This window comes from Syngnathus floridae, chromosome 4 (assembly GCF_059516105.1).
Source record: "Syngnathus floridae isolate MCC-2025c chromosome 4, RoL_Sflo_1.0, whole genome shotgun sequence".
Taxonomy (NCBI): Eukaryota; Metazoa; Chordata; class Actinopteri; order Syngnathiformes; family Syngnathidae; genus Syngnathus; species Syngnathus floridae.
Window position 1 is genome coordinate 8,746,851 of NC_142416.1, and position 16,490 is coordinate 8,763,340.

The 16,490-nt window shown below is 40.0% G+C and overlaps 1 protein-coding gene and 1 long non-coding RNA gene across 5 annotated transcripts; one reads left to right on the forward strand and one right to left on the reverse strand.

Moving 5' to 3' along the window:
• Window positions 1-1,150: 1,150 nt before the first annotated feature.
• LOC148398766 (coiled-coil domain-containing protein 40-like) lies at window positions 1,151-16,457 on the reverse strand. 4 transcript variants are annotated; one of them, XM_088372969.1, is made up of 19 exons: window positions 16,369-16,457; window positions 16,007-16,140; window positions 15,832-15,919; window positions 15,503-15,624; window positions 15,115-15,198; window positions 14,770-14,989; window positions 12,625-12,782; window positions 12,431-12,553; window positions 11,503-11,624; window positions 11,064-11,307; window positions 10,810-10,989; window positions 6,581-6,826; window positions 5,396-5,609; window positions 5,146-5,315; window positions 4,964-5,055; window positions 4,749-4,863; window positions 3,171-3,359; window positions 2,921-3,079; window positions 1,151-2,539 (listed from the first exon to the last, which is right to left on the reverse strand). In XM_088372969.1, the coding sequence occupies exons 2-19, from the start codon at window positions 16,133-16,135 to the stop codon at window positions 2,276-2,278; spliced, it is 2,919 nt and encodes a 972-aa protein (XP_088229095.1). In that variant the 5' UTR covers window positions 16,136-16,140; window positions 16,369-16,457; the 3' UTR covers window positions 1,151-2,275. The 4 variants fall into 4 exon arrangements, with proteins under 4 accessions (XP_088229095.1, XP_088229092.1, XP_088229094.1 ...); XM_088372966.1 differs by having other exon boundaries at window positions 10,810-10,992; XM_088372968.1 differs by lacking the exon at window positions 16,369-16,457 and adding an exon at window positions 16,241-16,366 and having other exon boundaries at window positions 10,810-10,992.
• Window positions 14,112-15,750, forward strand: LOC148398767 (uncharacterized). Its single transcript, XR_015857915.1, has 3 exons — window positions 14,112-14,275; window positions 14,866-14,997; window positions 15,127-15,750. It is a non-coding gene; the product is annotated as an uncharacterized LOC148398767 (long non-coding RNA).
• Window positions 16,458-16,490: the final 33 nt, after the last annotated feature.

The window sequence follows — 16,490 nt, forward strand, 5'->3', positions numbered from 1 at the left end:
CGCTGATTTGGACTATTTTCACCCATTAGTTGATGTGTTTTTATTTATTGTAATCAATTTTAAACATGCATAGTGTTTTCTGTTTTATATTCAGTACTGCCCTCTTCTTGGATACTACATTATTATTTTTATTATATATATGTTATTTTTATTACTACATCATTTCTTCAGTGAGGGATTAAGCGGCTGAGAGGTTTTATGCACACCTCCGGGGAGTTCTGTCCTTTGTGTCCAAAATAAGCCCCTCTGAAGCTACTTTGACAGCACACAATGTATTTGTAGTGCTAATACCATGTTCTGCCTCTTGTACTAGCCACTGTCTTTTTCCTCAGTTATAAGATAGTGACAAAATAAATTTACATTTGTCCATCTTTTTTATCCATCCCAATCTTTTCATTCAGGAAAGTATATGGTTTGCTGAAAAAAATATAACAAATAAGACTGGAAAGATTAATCCACGACTAATTGATTATCAAATCAATCGATATTTATTTTTGGTCATTAATCATTTAGATACTGCTTTTCATTTAGAACTGTCAAAATCATCAAGATATCAGATTTTCAGCAGTATTCTCGACCAAGCTAGGGACTGAATCATTATGATTGTCCATTTTCTGCACTGTCGATTTAATATAGGAGTGGAAATTGAGACATGTTTTGTGTATCCGATTCACTGACTAGGATAAAATAATTGACAGATTAATCTGTTATTAAAATATGTTGCAGCCCCAAAATACATTTTTCCTCCATCTGAGGGGCTTGCGGGATAACTGCACTAAGGTAGTACTGCAATAACTGCACTAAAGTATCTTACAATTTAGAATAATTGTATTAGATTTTATTGTATTGGATAATTTTTCTCTTTTTTCTCTGTTTATTTTGCTTCCCCAATTACATTTGGTTCGATGAAGGGATTTTGACTGATACCAAACGGAATATTGTTTGTGTATTTGAATGTTCGGAATAAAAGTTGTCAATCGATCAATCAATCAATCAATCAATCAATCAATCAATAATAGTCATCAAATTTTAAGCTGCAGTTAGAGCTGAGCGATGTGATGACATACACTGCCTTCCAGAATTATTGTCACTCCTGGCTATTCTATAAAATTTTATGTGACCAAATTTGAAAAAAGTGGACAATCCAACCTTTAATTCAAAGGCATTTATTTAGTGTGAAAAAAAATCTGAATTGATAAATATTTATTTACATCAAATCAAGTGTGCCACAATTCTAAGTATCCCTGATGTTAATACCTTTTACAATCCCCATTTGTTGACAAAAGAGCACCTAATTTCCTGTAATGTCTCACAAGATGGAACAACACAGAAAAACGGATCTCAATCATTCCTCATTCTCCAAATCATCCTGCGACCTGGTTCTACATTAAACTCTTGAGCTCACTTGACGGGCTTTCAATGGGGTTGAGGTCTGGAGATTGAGATGGCCATGGGATGAGCTTGATTTTGTGACTGATGAAGTAGCCATAGGGTGGCGCAAATCTCTCGACTTCTTCTCTATATAGCAGCTGTTCCATGCTGGAAGCTAATTGTTACTTAGCAACGCTTCCTCCCGCACAATCGGCATTTGTCAAATTATAATATATAATTCAAAATCGAGCTTTCCATGACCACACTTAGAATGAGTGCAGTTGTAAGCTGAATTTATAGACACTCCAAGTCGCCAGGACAAGTCAGCGACTGTTCGGTCACGCAGGTTTCATCAACGGAGAATGAAAGCGGTTAATTGAATCAAAACGTTATGAGTTTCACTTTCAAGATGCACAAGTTCTTGGTACTTCCTCTTGAGCATGCAAGAGAAAAGATACTTGAGAGTCTGGGAGGATCTCCATTTGACAGTTGCCCTCTTTATGTGCCCCGTGACTGTCACCAATCCAGTCCAAGATGTTTTCTGCCTTTGTGCCAAAGATACCTCGCCCTTTTCAATAACATATTTCTGAAACTGCAAATTTTAAAATGTTCTTTCTCCCCGTGTCCAAATTCACAGGCTGGATCATCCTAAGGCCGCAGTTTCTGCAGTATGTCACTTTCCGGCATGACTCGACCCCACTTGGTGTTCAAATCAAGCCTGTCCAAATTCTTCACAGTTTATGCATTCATGGAGGCTCCATAAGGAGGACCCTTAGAAGATATCAAAAGAAGCAGCCTGCAACTTGTCTTTCTAGAATTTGGAAACCATGTGCGGGCGGGTCTTCCCAGAACTGACATTATGCACCTGAAAAATGCAGCCTGTATATCTCCTGTACTTTGCATTTCACTCACATGTTGTTGCTTCCTTCTCCAGGAGACTGTGTGTGCCTGCTGCCAATGGCAGTAACAACGCACTGAGAGCTGCTCGGTGATCAGGAAGCTCCTCACACACACGTTCTATAACGGCGCTGACAGCGAACAAACGTTCCTTTAGGCTCCGCGTAGCTGCTTCCACCGATCCAGATGAGGATGATGGTCGATACTTTCCATCTGTCACCTCTTGGAGTTTCTTGGCCTTGCTCTGAAATTCCATCAGATGAGCTTGGTCCTAGAGAGGAGGTAGAAAAGAAACTATGTGAATATGGTGGTTTTGGTGAGAATAGATGGCTCAAGCTGATGTTGTCCTGCTGTGGAAAAAATATATTAATTTCCCAACATTCATTTAACCAAGGCACACGGTGTATTTGTAGCTTCTGCCACCTTGTAAAAGATAATTATTATTTGCAGTCAATACTTTTTAGACTAATGAATTTCACATAGCACCACAGATATTTTCACAGCTAGGAAACATTGCTCATTTGCAACAACGCTTTTTGTTGAGATTAGCTGTCTGGCTATTGAACCTGCACAGTCTCAGGTTGAACCTGACTATGTTAAAAGAGGAAAATATATGAAAAAAAAAAGAAAAAAGTTGTTTGTTGCGTCATACCCTGCTTTTGGCATCCTGAATTTTTGCAAGATCAGCCTCAAGGACACCACTAATGCCAGACAGGTCCATAAGCTGCTGTTTGTGATGTGCGACAATGTTGTTCAGGTTCACCCAGCTCTCCTGCAGTTCTTTAATCTCCTGGTCCCACTCTTTGACCATCTGAAAAACATGTCAGGTAATGTCAGGTAACAAACAACACAAGAACAACAAAACAAAAACAAAGGTAACATAAATCATGCAAACAGACAACCTTTTGCGCTTCTCTTATTTTGCGCCGCAAGCCATCATTGATGAGATTTAGCTCGCCCTTTGTAATTTGCTTTTTAGCGCTTCCGGTCAGGGCATCATTGCGCTCGATGATGTTTCCCCTCTTTTCCACGGCCGCGACACTCTCCCTCACGAGCTGCTCCCGCTGCTTCATCAGCTGGTTGAGCTGCCGCTGTTAAGTACATAAAAGAACACATTTTGTTGACACAGATGCAGAAATTTAAAATGAAATGAAACACCAAAACAAAACATTTTTAATTGGAGAAATGTAATTTCTTTTCATTTCTTTACATTACTTGCATGCAAAACCACTGTGTTCAAAGAACAAAACAAGCAAAATCATTAATTCCACATACAAAACAAAAAATTAATAATAATTTCCGGCAAATAAGTGTGACTTACAGACACAGGTTAAGAAATGTGCGGCAGGTGCCACTCTTACCATTTCCGCAACAAAGTAGGAGGACTGCTTGCAAGATATGTTGTAACAAATTGCATGGGTATCTTGAGGCCTTTCTTAACAATGGGAGACTATGCTAAGATTGAGTGTTGGTCCGCCATTGCCGAGCAACCATGGCCCAAACATGCTGGCAAGTCATTTCAATGGATTTTGATGGTCATTGATCAAATAAAAGCAAAGGAATCAAAATCTAATGAAATTATTTGTCATTGCCGCTTTCAAACCCTCGCCGCCATGAGCATAAGGAAATTCTCCTCACATATGAAAACAGTCCCTTTGGAGCTGAATAATTTCTTCAGCAATTAACATGATAGAAGGTCAATGTTTGGGCACAATATGGCCGATATGCGCATGTATGGGCCAGGTGTGTTGTGACGTACATACATATATGCACTACTTGCTCATTTTCATTGTGTGGTGAGTGTGCACATGAGCACATGTCTTACTGCAGCACTGCCTAGATCAGGGGTCTCAAACTAATTTTTGTCGCGGGCCGCATTTTAGTCATAGTTTCCTTTTATTATAATATTTATTAATATTTATTACTCTTATCAACGCTTTTTATTATATAGAGTATAAGCTACACAACAAACTGATGACTAAATAGGTTTGAAACTGGAGACTAAAACTGTTCAAATATTTTAAAAGATCAATGGTAAAAAAATTCTAGCAATATCTGTATTTCTTTAATAGTGAAGACATTTTGTAATTTTAGTATTGACACAAGAAACCGATGCACAATTTGTTTTTGGGGGCCACAGAAAATTATGTAGCGCGCTGTATCTGTTCCCCGGGCCTTGAGTTTGACACATATGGCCTCGATCGCAACAGGATGGTGGGGAGCCACATTGGGGGCTTGGGTCTAGGCCCCCCCTCCTCGAAACCACCACTACTGACTGGCCACCCCTGAGAGATTAAACATCTTGCTCTCATTTTACCTAGAGCCACCTTGAATTAAGATTATATGATCATTGAATGTTTTATAGATGAGGACAGTTATGCCATCATTGTATTGCTCTAGATTATGGAGGACATCACTCTTATAATGTGATGATCAACACTCACATTTTTTCACACATTGAACCAGTACATGCACAGTACCTCCATACGGTGAACGTCTTCCTTCATTATCTGGATTTCTCCATGACTCTCCTCCACTACTAAGCGTGTCTCTTTCATAAGGTGAGTCTTCTTTTCCCACAGCATGATCTGTCGCCTGTCATAAAACACAGAGGGATGTTAGTGAATACGGCATTTGTTCCAGAGACGTTTTTAATATGAAAGATAAGTGAATTGATATTGAGTAAACAACTGACTCAGCCTCCAGCAAACTGCTGAGAAGTTTCTCTTTTTCCCCCTGGGTCTTCTCCAGTTTCAATTCCATTGCAATAGACTCCCGTTCTGCCTCCTACTCACATTATATTGCAGATCATTAACATTTAGCGTTACCATTCAAACGAGAACAAGAACGTTGGCGTGTCAAACAGAAAGGGTATGCCTTGAGTTGGTGAAGGAAGTCGGTCTCTATCATAGCGTTCTCCTGCTTGACAGCATGGCCCAACTGGGTGTTCTTGCTCAGAAGCGTGTTGAGCTTCAGCAAGTCTCTTTGAAGCATCTTATTGTTCTTCTCCACCTCATTTTCGTCACGGTGCATGACTTCAAGATGACCTGGTGGGGTTCGAGTCAGCATGTTAAGAATTACATTTTACAAATGGTAAATCTGATCTTATTTGTAAAAAATAACGTACGCTCCAGATAAATCTTCTTCTGACACATCACAGTGTACTTTGCCTGAAGTTTGTTGTATTCTTTGTTGTGCGCCTGAATCTCTAGCGCCAATCCGACAAGTGTTCCCTGATGCTTCAGCCACAGTTGCTGATCAGTCTTGATTTTTTCTGACAATTCCTCAGATTGAGTCTTGATTGCCTCAACTTTGATTTGCAGAGGACTGAGGTCTTCATGCTGGCAAAACAGGTACACGCACATTTAAAATTTAGATTCTCAAAGACACATTCTAAAGGTGTCAATCTAATTTGTATTCCCTACTATATTCATACCCTTGGCATTACCGACTACATACTTTCTATTTTTTTTCTTTCAACAAACTGTATTTGAAATTAGATTTGACACAGATCTGATAGGCTAAATTGGACTGCCAGATATTTTGCATTTATGCAAAATTGGTGATTGTTTGTAATGTCATCATTTGTTAATCGATCAATGGCGTCATCCGCAAAATAAGACATCGGGGTTGTAATGTGTTGCCTTACTTAATAATCCAAGGTTTCTACAGTCATATCCCTCCCACACACAAACTATTTATTTCCAATATATTCATTTTCCTCCCATTCTCCTCTTCTGTGTATTGAGTGTTTATCAGTGTTTTGGGGATATTTTTTAGGATTGAATTATTATTTTTTTCCCCAATACATTTCAATGGATGTGAAGTTTACGCAAATCTGGGCTAGTTGTGATTTAGGCCAGTCCCATTCACCAAGGAAACGGGGTTTAAAACTTTAAATAGATTAGATAGATTGGTCCACCTTTTAGTTAAATTGTTGACCTGTCAATGTTTTTTTTAAAATACCTGCTGATCGTGATCGGCAACAAAAGTCTGATTGTGTACAGCCGATTTGTAATGAGAAGTACATTTCATTATACAATTGTAGTTTAATCCATTTCTATTTATGAAGAAGGGATTGCATTAAAATGTTTGTCATGTCTGTTAAAAGTGAAGAAAATTTGCAAATTTGGTACAGATTTCCTGTGAAAATTTAAAATGTAACAGATCCATTTAGTAAGAAACAGCACGACATTATTTGCTTTCTCAGGCTAAATAAAATGGTGTGATGAGCCAGATCTGTCCCCAGCGCCTTGAATTTGACATCAGTGCTGCAAATGTTCAACAAGTTAACCAATCAAGGAATCCTTACCCCAGTGCGAGCTGCGATGAGATCCTTTTTTTTGTTGTAGTTAGCAATAGTGGTTTCTTTCTGTGTGATAAATGCATCAATGGAAGAACTGTCAGCCTGATTAGATGTGACCACCTTGTTGTATTCTGTGATTTCCTCATTAAGGTCCCTCTGAGATCGGGCCAGGTTTTTCAGTTTCTCATCGATCACTTTACTTTCCACCTTGGCTGACATTATCTCACTCTCCAAATGCCACAGCTGATAGACCTAATAGGAGAGAAGGAATTGTGATGTCATGCTGGTCTCTATGTTAAGTAAGACCCAGACGTAGTAAAACATGTAAAAAAAAAAAAAAAAAAAAAAGAAACATTTCACATAGTGTTGTTAGAGCCCATTGGGCACCATAATGTAGTGTTTGCAAACTTGTCATGTTTTGGAAAGGTTTTATGGACACATAACGTTACAACGTTGGGTGGGATGGGTAGCAGAATTTCCTGTAGGCCTCGTGTGGTCCTACTCATTGTCTAGTCAAGGTAAACTTATTTGCTCCTATGTTAGACAGCTAAATTCATTTACACAGTATGTAACCTGAATAATGACAACATTTATCATATTTTTTGTGGTTTTATTTTTTATAAAGCTAAATAAAAACAAGATTACATCTGCAATGCAATCAGGCTAGATACACTGGCTTGTAAGTCACACTCAGTATACTAGGTGCATGCAGAATCAAGGCTAACACTACTTCAAATATCAAGCCACTTCATCTTCTTTTTCTTCCTTCATTAGCAGTGATAATCCCAGAAACAGTTCCTGTCGTCTTTGAAACAAAGATGGACATCACACTTGTAGCACTGTGTGTCGGTGTATCCTGTAGGGCAGTGTCTGCAGCACCGTCTCTTCTTCGTCTTCATTGGGAAATGACCAAGAAGGTCCTTACGCACATCCGGTGGTGGGTGTGGACATGTTTTCTTGGGTGGGACGCTGATTGGATTCTCATTAGTCTGGATTGTGTCCTTCAGAATGTGAGAGCATGCTAGCTGTGCCTGGAACAGTCTCAGGTTCAGTGTCTCTTTCGGAGAGACCCCGAGAGCCTTGCAGTCCCGCTTGTAGATGAGCCAGGCGTTGGCCACAGCAAGGGTGATGGTGTGCCAGAAGATGTACATGGACCAGCGGCAAAATTTCACAGGGAACTTGTATTTGGCTGTGAATGAATCCAGCAAATCCACACCTCCCATGTATTTGTTGTGGATGCCCACAATGTGAGGCCTTTCAACTTCTATGTAGGTCTTGTTGACTTTGTTAAGTTGCATTGGATCTTCTCCACAGGCTCAGTTTCAGCAAAGGACGACACAAGTGTGACCGCTCGGTTGTCATACCATTTGACGGCAGAGATGTTGTGTTTCACCTCCACTCTGTAGTCAAAGGCTCCTCTCCCCTTCTTCTTTTTCACCTCCACTCTGTAGTCAAAGGCTCCTCTCCCCTTCTTCTTCAAACTCTTGTCATCTTCAAGGTTGCAGTTGGTTCGGCGCACCTGCCTGGCTGGTCCGACGTAATGTATTCCTTGATCAAGGAGCTTCTCCACCAGTGGAACAGAGGTGAAGAAGTTGTCTGCATAGACCTTGCAGTTGTGACCTTCTGGCAGTGTTGAAGCTAGCGTTGTCACAACATCACCAGACAAGCCAAGTTCTGATTTGGCTCGCAGTCCATTGTTGCTTCCTTGGTCAACATCAAAGTCACACATCACGCCAGAGACTCCAGTTCTCACCCATACTTTGAAGCTCCATGGGTGTGGCTTGCCTCGCATGTACTGTTTGATGCTACTGAATCTCCCCTCGAAAGGAATCATCATCTCATCCACAGAGTGGTGCTCTTGTGGTATCACCTGCAGGCAGTTCTGTCCGAATGAATCAAGCCAAGGTCTGATCTTCCACAGTTTGTCCTTCCTTTCAGTCTCTGGTACTGTCAAGTTGTTGACGAAATGTAAGGCTGTCAACAAAGACTGGAATCTGTTCCGTGGCATCGCGTCAGCAACAGGATGGTGTCGTGTGTCTTCCTCCCAGTACATACGGTACCAGCCATTTGTACTAGGCCCATCTTGAGGTACATGCCCAACATTTTCTCAATTTCCTTGGAATTGATTGGTGTTCACACATGTTCCCTTTGTTTGAAAGCTGTACTCATTTTTGTTTGTCGTCAGAGACTGAATCATTTCTTTAGAAACAAACTGGCTGAAGTACTTCAGTGGTGTGTGGAGAGAAATCACTTCTTTGGTGAGAGGTGGACCAGACAATTCAGTATTGGGGCTAGTGAAATCCTTTTTCTGCTACCGATATCTGTTGGCCTGTTTGGATGGTTGTGGCTCAATGTCCGTGTCTACTCGGCAGTCAGTGGGTGGTTGGTTCTCTTTCACATCACCACAATCTTCTTCATCTAACTCCTCGTCAGTTTCATTAAAATCAATGTCCACATCACTCTCTCCATTCTGGACAGCATCTATCACATCCTGCACACTGAAGCGAGAAGCTTCCCTTGGAAATACCATGCTGAAAATGAAAAATAAAAACCATGAGTGCATTTGCATTTACACATTCCACTGCAGTAGTCTATTAACATGCCACACAAAAGTGTTTGACCAACCTATTGTTCTGTGACGATCATGGTAAAATTAACCGCTCACTAACAACCCTACCTTCACATTCCTGAACATAGACAAAGAGGTTAATAAACTGAGTTTACTTGGATCTATCCTCTACACCAGGGGTGTCAAACTTATTTTTGTCGCGGGCCGCGTCATAGTCATGGTTTCCTTCGAAGGGCCATTAAAATTCCCAACCCAAATAAATGTCTGAATGTCTCAAATTATATATAGTGTACGGTACTCAACAAACTAGTGAATGACTAGATGAATAACTAGTTTTCAAAACAGAGACCAAGAAAAACTGTTAACATATTTTAAAAATATGAATGGTAATAAAAATGGCTATTTTTAAAAGTGAAAACAATTAGTAATTTTAATATTGACATGTGAATTTGATGCACAATTGGTCTTTGCGGGCCACATAAAATGATGTGGTGGGCTGTATCTGGCCCCCGGGCCTCGAGTTTGACAAAAGTGCTCTACACCCTTGTTTACAAATGTTACACATACACACAACGTGTAAATATATTAGAAGATAATATAAACTGGAAGATCCATGCTGATTTACACTACACTTAGGCAGGTCACAATTCGGGCCTTTTTTGCTACCACGCTCTCCCGGTGTTGCATATCTGCAACACATATACTACATGCACTAATTTACATTTGGGGTATATATTTAACAAAATAAGCATATGCACAGGTTCTAGACATTCTAATGATCACCCCAAAAAATATAAAAGCATTTTACTTACTTTTCTTTGATTAATCCAGTCTAGTGTAGCAAAGAGATGTGTCCTTCACGCTTTCCGACGAGGTGTGAGCTGAACAGCTTGTGGGTGGGGCTTAAATAACAATGTTCTAGCCAGTAGCAGAGAGGGATAATAAACAATAGGACTACCTGACTTATGTTTATGTGGAAAAAAAAGAAAAATAAAGAAAACACTATTTTTAATAGTTTTAAAAAAATGTTGCAGATCTGCCATTAATTTAAAGAAGAATATAAGAGTGGGGAAACAGTATCAAGTATCAACCCATGTTAGGATAAGCAATTTTCAAAACTGTTTTCATCATGGGCCACATCACTGCTATGGTTGCCTTCTGGGGGCCTATGAAAAGTGTGAAATCATATACAGTAATGTAAATGTACCGGTAGTTGCTTGAGAGATGTTAGACTGCACCCTGACAACGGTCTCTTTTTGCACGTGTGGTCTTTCAAAAAATATTCAGCAGAATTGAATTTTGGCATGAATGATTACAATGGGAGTATTACAGTTCAAAATAAAGTGTTTTATGTTCCCATTATTGGCCCTGCAACGTCTTGTCTTTTTAAGACAGCTCATTCATGGATAGCGCATTTTTAAAGTCAGAAGTCAAGGAAAAATAGTAGCAAGACATTTGGCAGTGAAATCCATTTCCATCAATACATAAAATGATGCAGCCTGAATTGTTCCCACGGGTCTTGAGTTTGACTCCTGTTGTCTAGTTTCAATTCGGCTTCTATACTTTCCCAACGAATTGCATTTTGAAAATGAAAATTATGTGAGGGTTTGAACCTGTAATTGTTACCACTACAGCCCGTTACCAAAGATGCTTCTTTTAAGTATACCTTCTCTTTCTTGAGTGAGGCTTTCTTGTTGGTGAGTCGTTGGTAATACTGAGCGGCCTTGTTGTCCATGAGCTTCTGGATCATTTGAGTCATGATGTAGTTCTCCAGTTCCAGGTGTTTTTCTTTGTTTTTCTCCAGCTTTCGTCTCTGATCAGTCACCTCAGCCTCAAGAATGTTGTCCTCCTTAAGAATTAGAGACACTCAAACTCAGGCCAATAGAGTCACAACTGCCTCATTTGAGGTGTTTTGTCAACCTTCGTGAGTTCTGCGAGTGTCCGCTCCGTCTGCCCCAAAGCACGGAGGTAGATGCCGTATTGGGCCCACAGAGTTTCATGTTGGGTCTGCTTCTGAGTAATCATCTTTTTAGTCACATCACAGTCCATCTGGCCACAGTTCAGCAGCATGGTCAAGGTCTCGCTTTCTTCCTGTAGCCCAGAGATGGATTTCTTAATGCCTCCAATCTCTCTGTCCAGTACAATCACTTGGTGCTCAGCCATGCTGTGGGAAACATAAGTAGCGGTAACTAAATGAAAGAAATTGATGCACACCTTTGTTTTCGTGTTTATGTTTTGTGAGCAGTAGCTTTGTGTATTTTATTCCTTTTTTCAGACCATCAATCACATTTTTGCTAAAATGATTTTTCCACCTGTAAGAGAATTTGACATCAATCCATTGTTGATGTAGAAATCTCACCGTATAGCCTCCTGCATTGCTCTGAAGTCTTCATCTCGTCTCTTCAAGTCCATCAGGCTCTTGTTCCACTGCTGTAAAAGCTGTTTCTGTGACATTGCCAGGGACACCATTTGCATTTCCGCCTGTAAACGAATGTAAACACACAGACACGCACGCACGCACGCACGCACGCACGCACGCACGCACGCACGCACGCACGCACGCACACACACACACACACACACACACACACACACACACACACACACACACACACACACACACACACACACACACACACACACACACACACACACACACGCACACACGCACACACACACTGATTTACCAATACCAAACAGGGTTCCTGCATTTTCACAGTTTTGAAGATTGTCTGAGTTTCTCTGACAGAGAGTAGCTGGAGATAAACAAATATTGGCCAATCAAAATGGTTGGTCAACCTAAGATCTTCAACAAATCCTTTGTGAGACAGCGCATCAGTATATAGTATACGGCACAGGTGTCAAACTCAAGGCCCGGGGGCCAGATACGGCCCGCCACATCATTTTATGTGGCCCGCGAAGACAAATTGTGCATCAAATTTGTGTGTCATGACTAGAATTGCAAATTGTCTTCACTTTTAATAATATCTTTGTTTTTTAAATATTTGACCAGTTTTTACTAGTCTGATTTGAAAACGAGTTATTTGTCAGTTTGTTTTGTAGCTTTTACTATATATAATATGAGGTGCTCATACATTTATTTGGGTTGACAGTCATAATGGCTCTCCGAAAAAAGCTATGACTACAATGCGGCCCGTGAAAAAAACGAGTTTGACACCCCTGGTATACAGGCTGGTCTCTACTGCTTGAATAAAGAATGTTTGTTTTAACGACAAACTGCATTTAATTCACAGTCTACAATTGAAGGTATGCTGTGCTATACTTACCTCAGAAAGAGCTTCCTTGGTTGCCTCAGTTGTCTCTGCCTGGGCTTTGGTCTGAGCCTCATACATATCCTTCTGTTGTGTCAGTCTCTCCAAGACCTTTGTGAGGTGCTCCACATACATGTCCTGTTGGTGTCGTCATAAAAGTAAATCAATCAACACTGACTGATCATGGATAGAGCAGATAATGTGTTCACCTGGTTGAGTTTCTGGTCTTCGACTTGGGACTTTTTAGCTGCTGTTTTGCGTGTGATGTTCTTCATGGCTTTTAGATTAGAATGCAGATCTTCACTGATTTCTTGAGTGAAATTGAGCTGTGAGTTCAGTTTGTCTAGCTCGGTTTGTAGGTTGGATACTATGGATAAGAAAACCACGTTTTTAAAATTAAGCTGATGTGATCATTTCCACCACCAAGCAGTAAACATGTGTGCTTCAAAGCTAAGGTTCTGGGTTAAAATCTCTGCTTGGGCCGACATGTTAGCTAATGTTAGCTAGGACAGGCTCCATCTCACCCGTGAGCTGATTGAGAACTCAGGTTCCAGTAAATGAATGAATAGTTGGATGATATCCTGATTTTGTTTAGTAGGAATATATGTCCCATCAAATGTTTATGTCTCTATCCATATAATGACTTCTCTGAAGACAATCATCTTCAGTAGCGATGTTTCCTTGCACAGGATTGAAATCACAGCGGAAGGTGCAAGTCTTCTCATTTATCACAACGACCAATCTTTGGAAGGTTTTAAAAACTTTAAGATCATTTTAAAATGTGGAAAGACAAACCATTTTTTACCTGGTTGAAACAAGTCATTTAAAATGAAGTTTTTATAGGGGCGTGATTGGCCGATACGGTATTCATATCTAACATTCACATTGCTGGTGTCTAGCTCGATCCTCGTATCTCCAAAATCATCACTTTTCAGGAGACGCCCAAAATGGCAGGTTTGTTCAACCATTAGCATTCCACCGTGAAAAAGAGCAAGCCATTGTCAACAATTTTGATCGGTCAATATTTTCTAAGAACTAACACCCACACGTCGAGACTAACCAAAACTGTAGACTTTTAAAAAGATGAGAATTCCACCAAAATGTGACTTCTGAGTTTTTGGCCTGACGCCAGCAACATGCATTAACAATAACGTGATTTGAAAATGTAAATTCAAGCTGAACATGTAGGAATTTCCTGACAAATACTACATCCTAAGTCCACAATCACAAGACAAGGTCTGGTAACAGTCTGTGACGTCGGCAGTTGTGTGTGTGTCCCTGACAGACGTTCTGTCACTTATCCATGTTGTAGAAACAAAAGCATATATAACCTGTCATCTCTCCCAAATGAGATGTAATGTATGAAATAATTTGCTTCATTACAGAAATATCGATCATTTAATGAACACAGAAAGGTCAGATTTTGGCAAGACAAAAGTTTTGTCGCCCACAATAAAGTAATGTGAAAATCAAACGAATAATTCAGATCAAATACAAAAATTTTTCATAACATTGGTGAATGGAGTTGTTGTGCTATTATAGACATATTTAATATTTTGTCTGACTTTCATGAGCTTGAAGGACTGCACCCATGCAGTTTGCTAATGATTCATACAATTTATTGATGAAGTTGTCATGCCGTCTTACATGGCTGTCAGAGTTCATCAAGATTTTTTGCTTTTGTCTTCTAAGCTTCCTCTTTCATTCAACCCCAAACATGCTCAATGATGACTGGACTGGCCAGTCCTGGAGCACCTTGATCTACTCCGCCTTGGGGAACTTTGATGTAGAGATGAATGTATGAGATGGAGCGCCATTCTGCTGCAAAATCTGACCCTTTTATGATTGGGAATATAAGAGGTACGTAGCTAACTTTTGTCTTACCAAAATCTGACCTTTCTGTGTACATTAAATGATTAATATTTCCGGAGTGAAGCAAATTTATATTCATACGTTACACCTCACTCGAGAGCGTCTCAGCTTTAATATGAGTCGTTTCTAAAACCAATGGGTGAATTTAAAGTCAGGTCATAAGCTTTTGTTTCTATACAACATGGATAAGTGACAGAACATCAGTCAGGAACTGTATCTGGGTGAGAGCTGTGGGGGACCATAAGTCAAATGTGAATGTGCCCACTGCATTTTACTGTTCTCCTTGCGTTCAATAGATGACAATTATTTAATAGCTTAGAAGCATTGCTTAACTTAAGATTGTCAAAATGGTCAGAATTTCAGTCTATTGACACTAAATATGTTCTCAGAATTTTCTCCTCTTGCATGAAAACAGACTCTGTGTTTAATCAGAGTACTAAGTGGTATGGTAGACAAATCTCAGAGTAATTCAAGCATCTCACCATCGGCTCTCGTGTTACTGCACTGGGTGGTAGCGCTGGACTGGCATAACTTTACTGCCTCAAGTTCATCTTGCACCTTTTGATGTTTGCCTTCAGACAAGACCTTGGTCTGCTGTTGGTCATCTAGTCTTTTCTGGAGACGTTTGAGCCTCTCCTGTTCCCTGTACAACTGCACGTATATTTCCTCTGTTTGGCTCGCCTCTGCTTTCTCAAAACCCACCTGCACAGGTATCCGATAGCACACAAGTCTATAAGTATCAAATGAGTGATCACAGAAATGTTGACAATAAATGCATGTGAGCTACACATTATCTGCCTCAGCATAAAATGGCAATCTAATCCAACCTCTTCCCTTAGATCCAGTTTGAGTCTCTCCAGATCCTTGATGAGTTGCTTCTTCAGTGCAGCTTGCTTCTTTGCAACCAGAGGCTGTCAACAGACCAAACATGACATCTGAATCATTCTGGACACGTGTGCAAGAAATCCTGACCTCTGCAGAGCACTGGTTCCCAACCACCAGAGATCATCATTTCAGTATACATAGACTTTTTGTGAGATTGGGAAACACTGCAGCAGAGAATCAATATTGTTTTTGGCAGAATGTACAACCCTTGTACTGTACACCTCTAAATTTCAGTTGGACTGAATTGGATTTCATCATTTGAGTTTGAAGTGAGCTTTAAATGAAATCTACAATGACATTATTTGTAGAAATATTGAAGAAGCTACAAACATGTTCAGCATCAAGAACAATGAGCTCATCCTCATCCTCCATCAGTGGTTCTTCTTCCTTCATGTCCTCTGATGACTTTGCAAAATGGGTTGGTGACCCAACCTGGGAAGTATTGTCCTGCTCTGATACAGAAGAAAACATTATACAGTATTTTTTTAAATATTGTACTGAAGAGTTGTACAAAAATCAATTGTGATTATTAGTTTGCCTGTATGCTGTACTTTATTTTAAAGTAACTCACAATGTATCTTTATGGAATATGCCATTACATACATCTTTGTTTTTTATTGCAATAAATTTGACAGTTTGAGTTATTCTATAAAACAGACCAGTATGACGAGTAGCAGCGGGGTCTCTATCAGCATCAATGACGTCAGCTTGAGACCGTGGGGTCACATCAACAAGTTCTGATCTTGGCTGGTGTGAAAACGATGAACGTTTTAGTGCTCATGAAATTGAATACCTTATGTTCAAAATCGTTTCTTGTCTATTCTAAACATTTACCCGTGGAGGAGACGTATTTGCTCCAACGTAGTTTGCTTCTTGTTCACTGCCATCAAGCAGCTCAATTTGTTCCTCTTCGGCCTCCACCCATCCATCCCCATCAGCTGATTGCGCTTCGGCTCTCTGCATTGAGACTGTCAAATTAACAAGAAAACCATCATATCATTCTTTTGACACGGCATGACAATAATTAACAACCGACTGATTAGTGCTAATAAGTGAGGTTTTGCTTGCCTGGCAATCTATGCACAAAACTACTCGACGTGTCTTAAATTAAACCAATTAGTAACAACCTCAACCTGATCCACATTTCATTCCAACACTGAACAAACTGACAATATTGACGCCCCTCTAAAACTCACCAGCCTTTCACTTTCGTCGCACAGTCACGTACCACACAAGGTTGCTTAGCAACCCTAAACATCCGCTGCAGGAAGTGCAAGAACAAATCGTCGAAACTAACCTAATACTTGTCTGTGTTTCC

What these genes read in the sequence shown, in the direction of transcription:
- LOC148398766 (XM_088372966.1), bottom strand. Translation starts at nt 16,135, where the DNA reads ATGCAGAGAGCCGAAGCGCAATCAGCTGATGGGGATGGATGGGTGGAG. An exon ending in GAAGAAGATTTATCTGGAGC is followed by an intron (nt 5,316 to 5,395) that starts GTACGTTATTTT and finishes GAACCCCACCAG; the next exon opens with GTCATCTTGAAGTCATGCAC. An exon ending in AAATAAGAGAAGCGCAAAAG is followed by an intron (nt 3,080 to 3,170) that starts GTTGTCTGTTTG and finishes CATGTTTTTCAG; the next exon opens with ATGGTCAAAGAGTGGGACCA.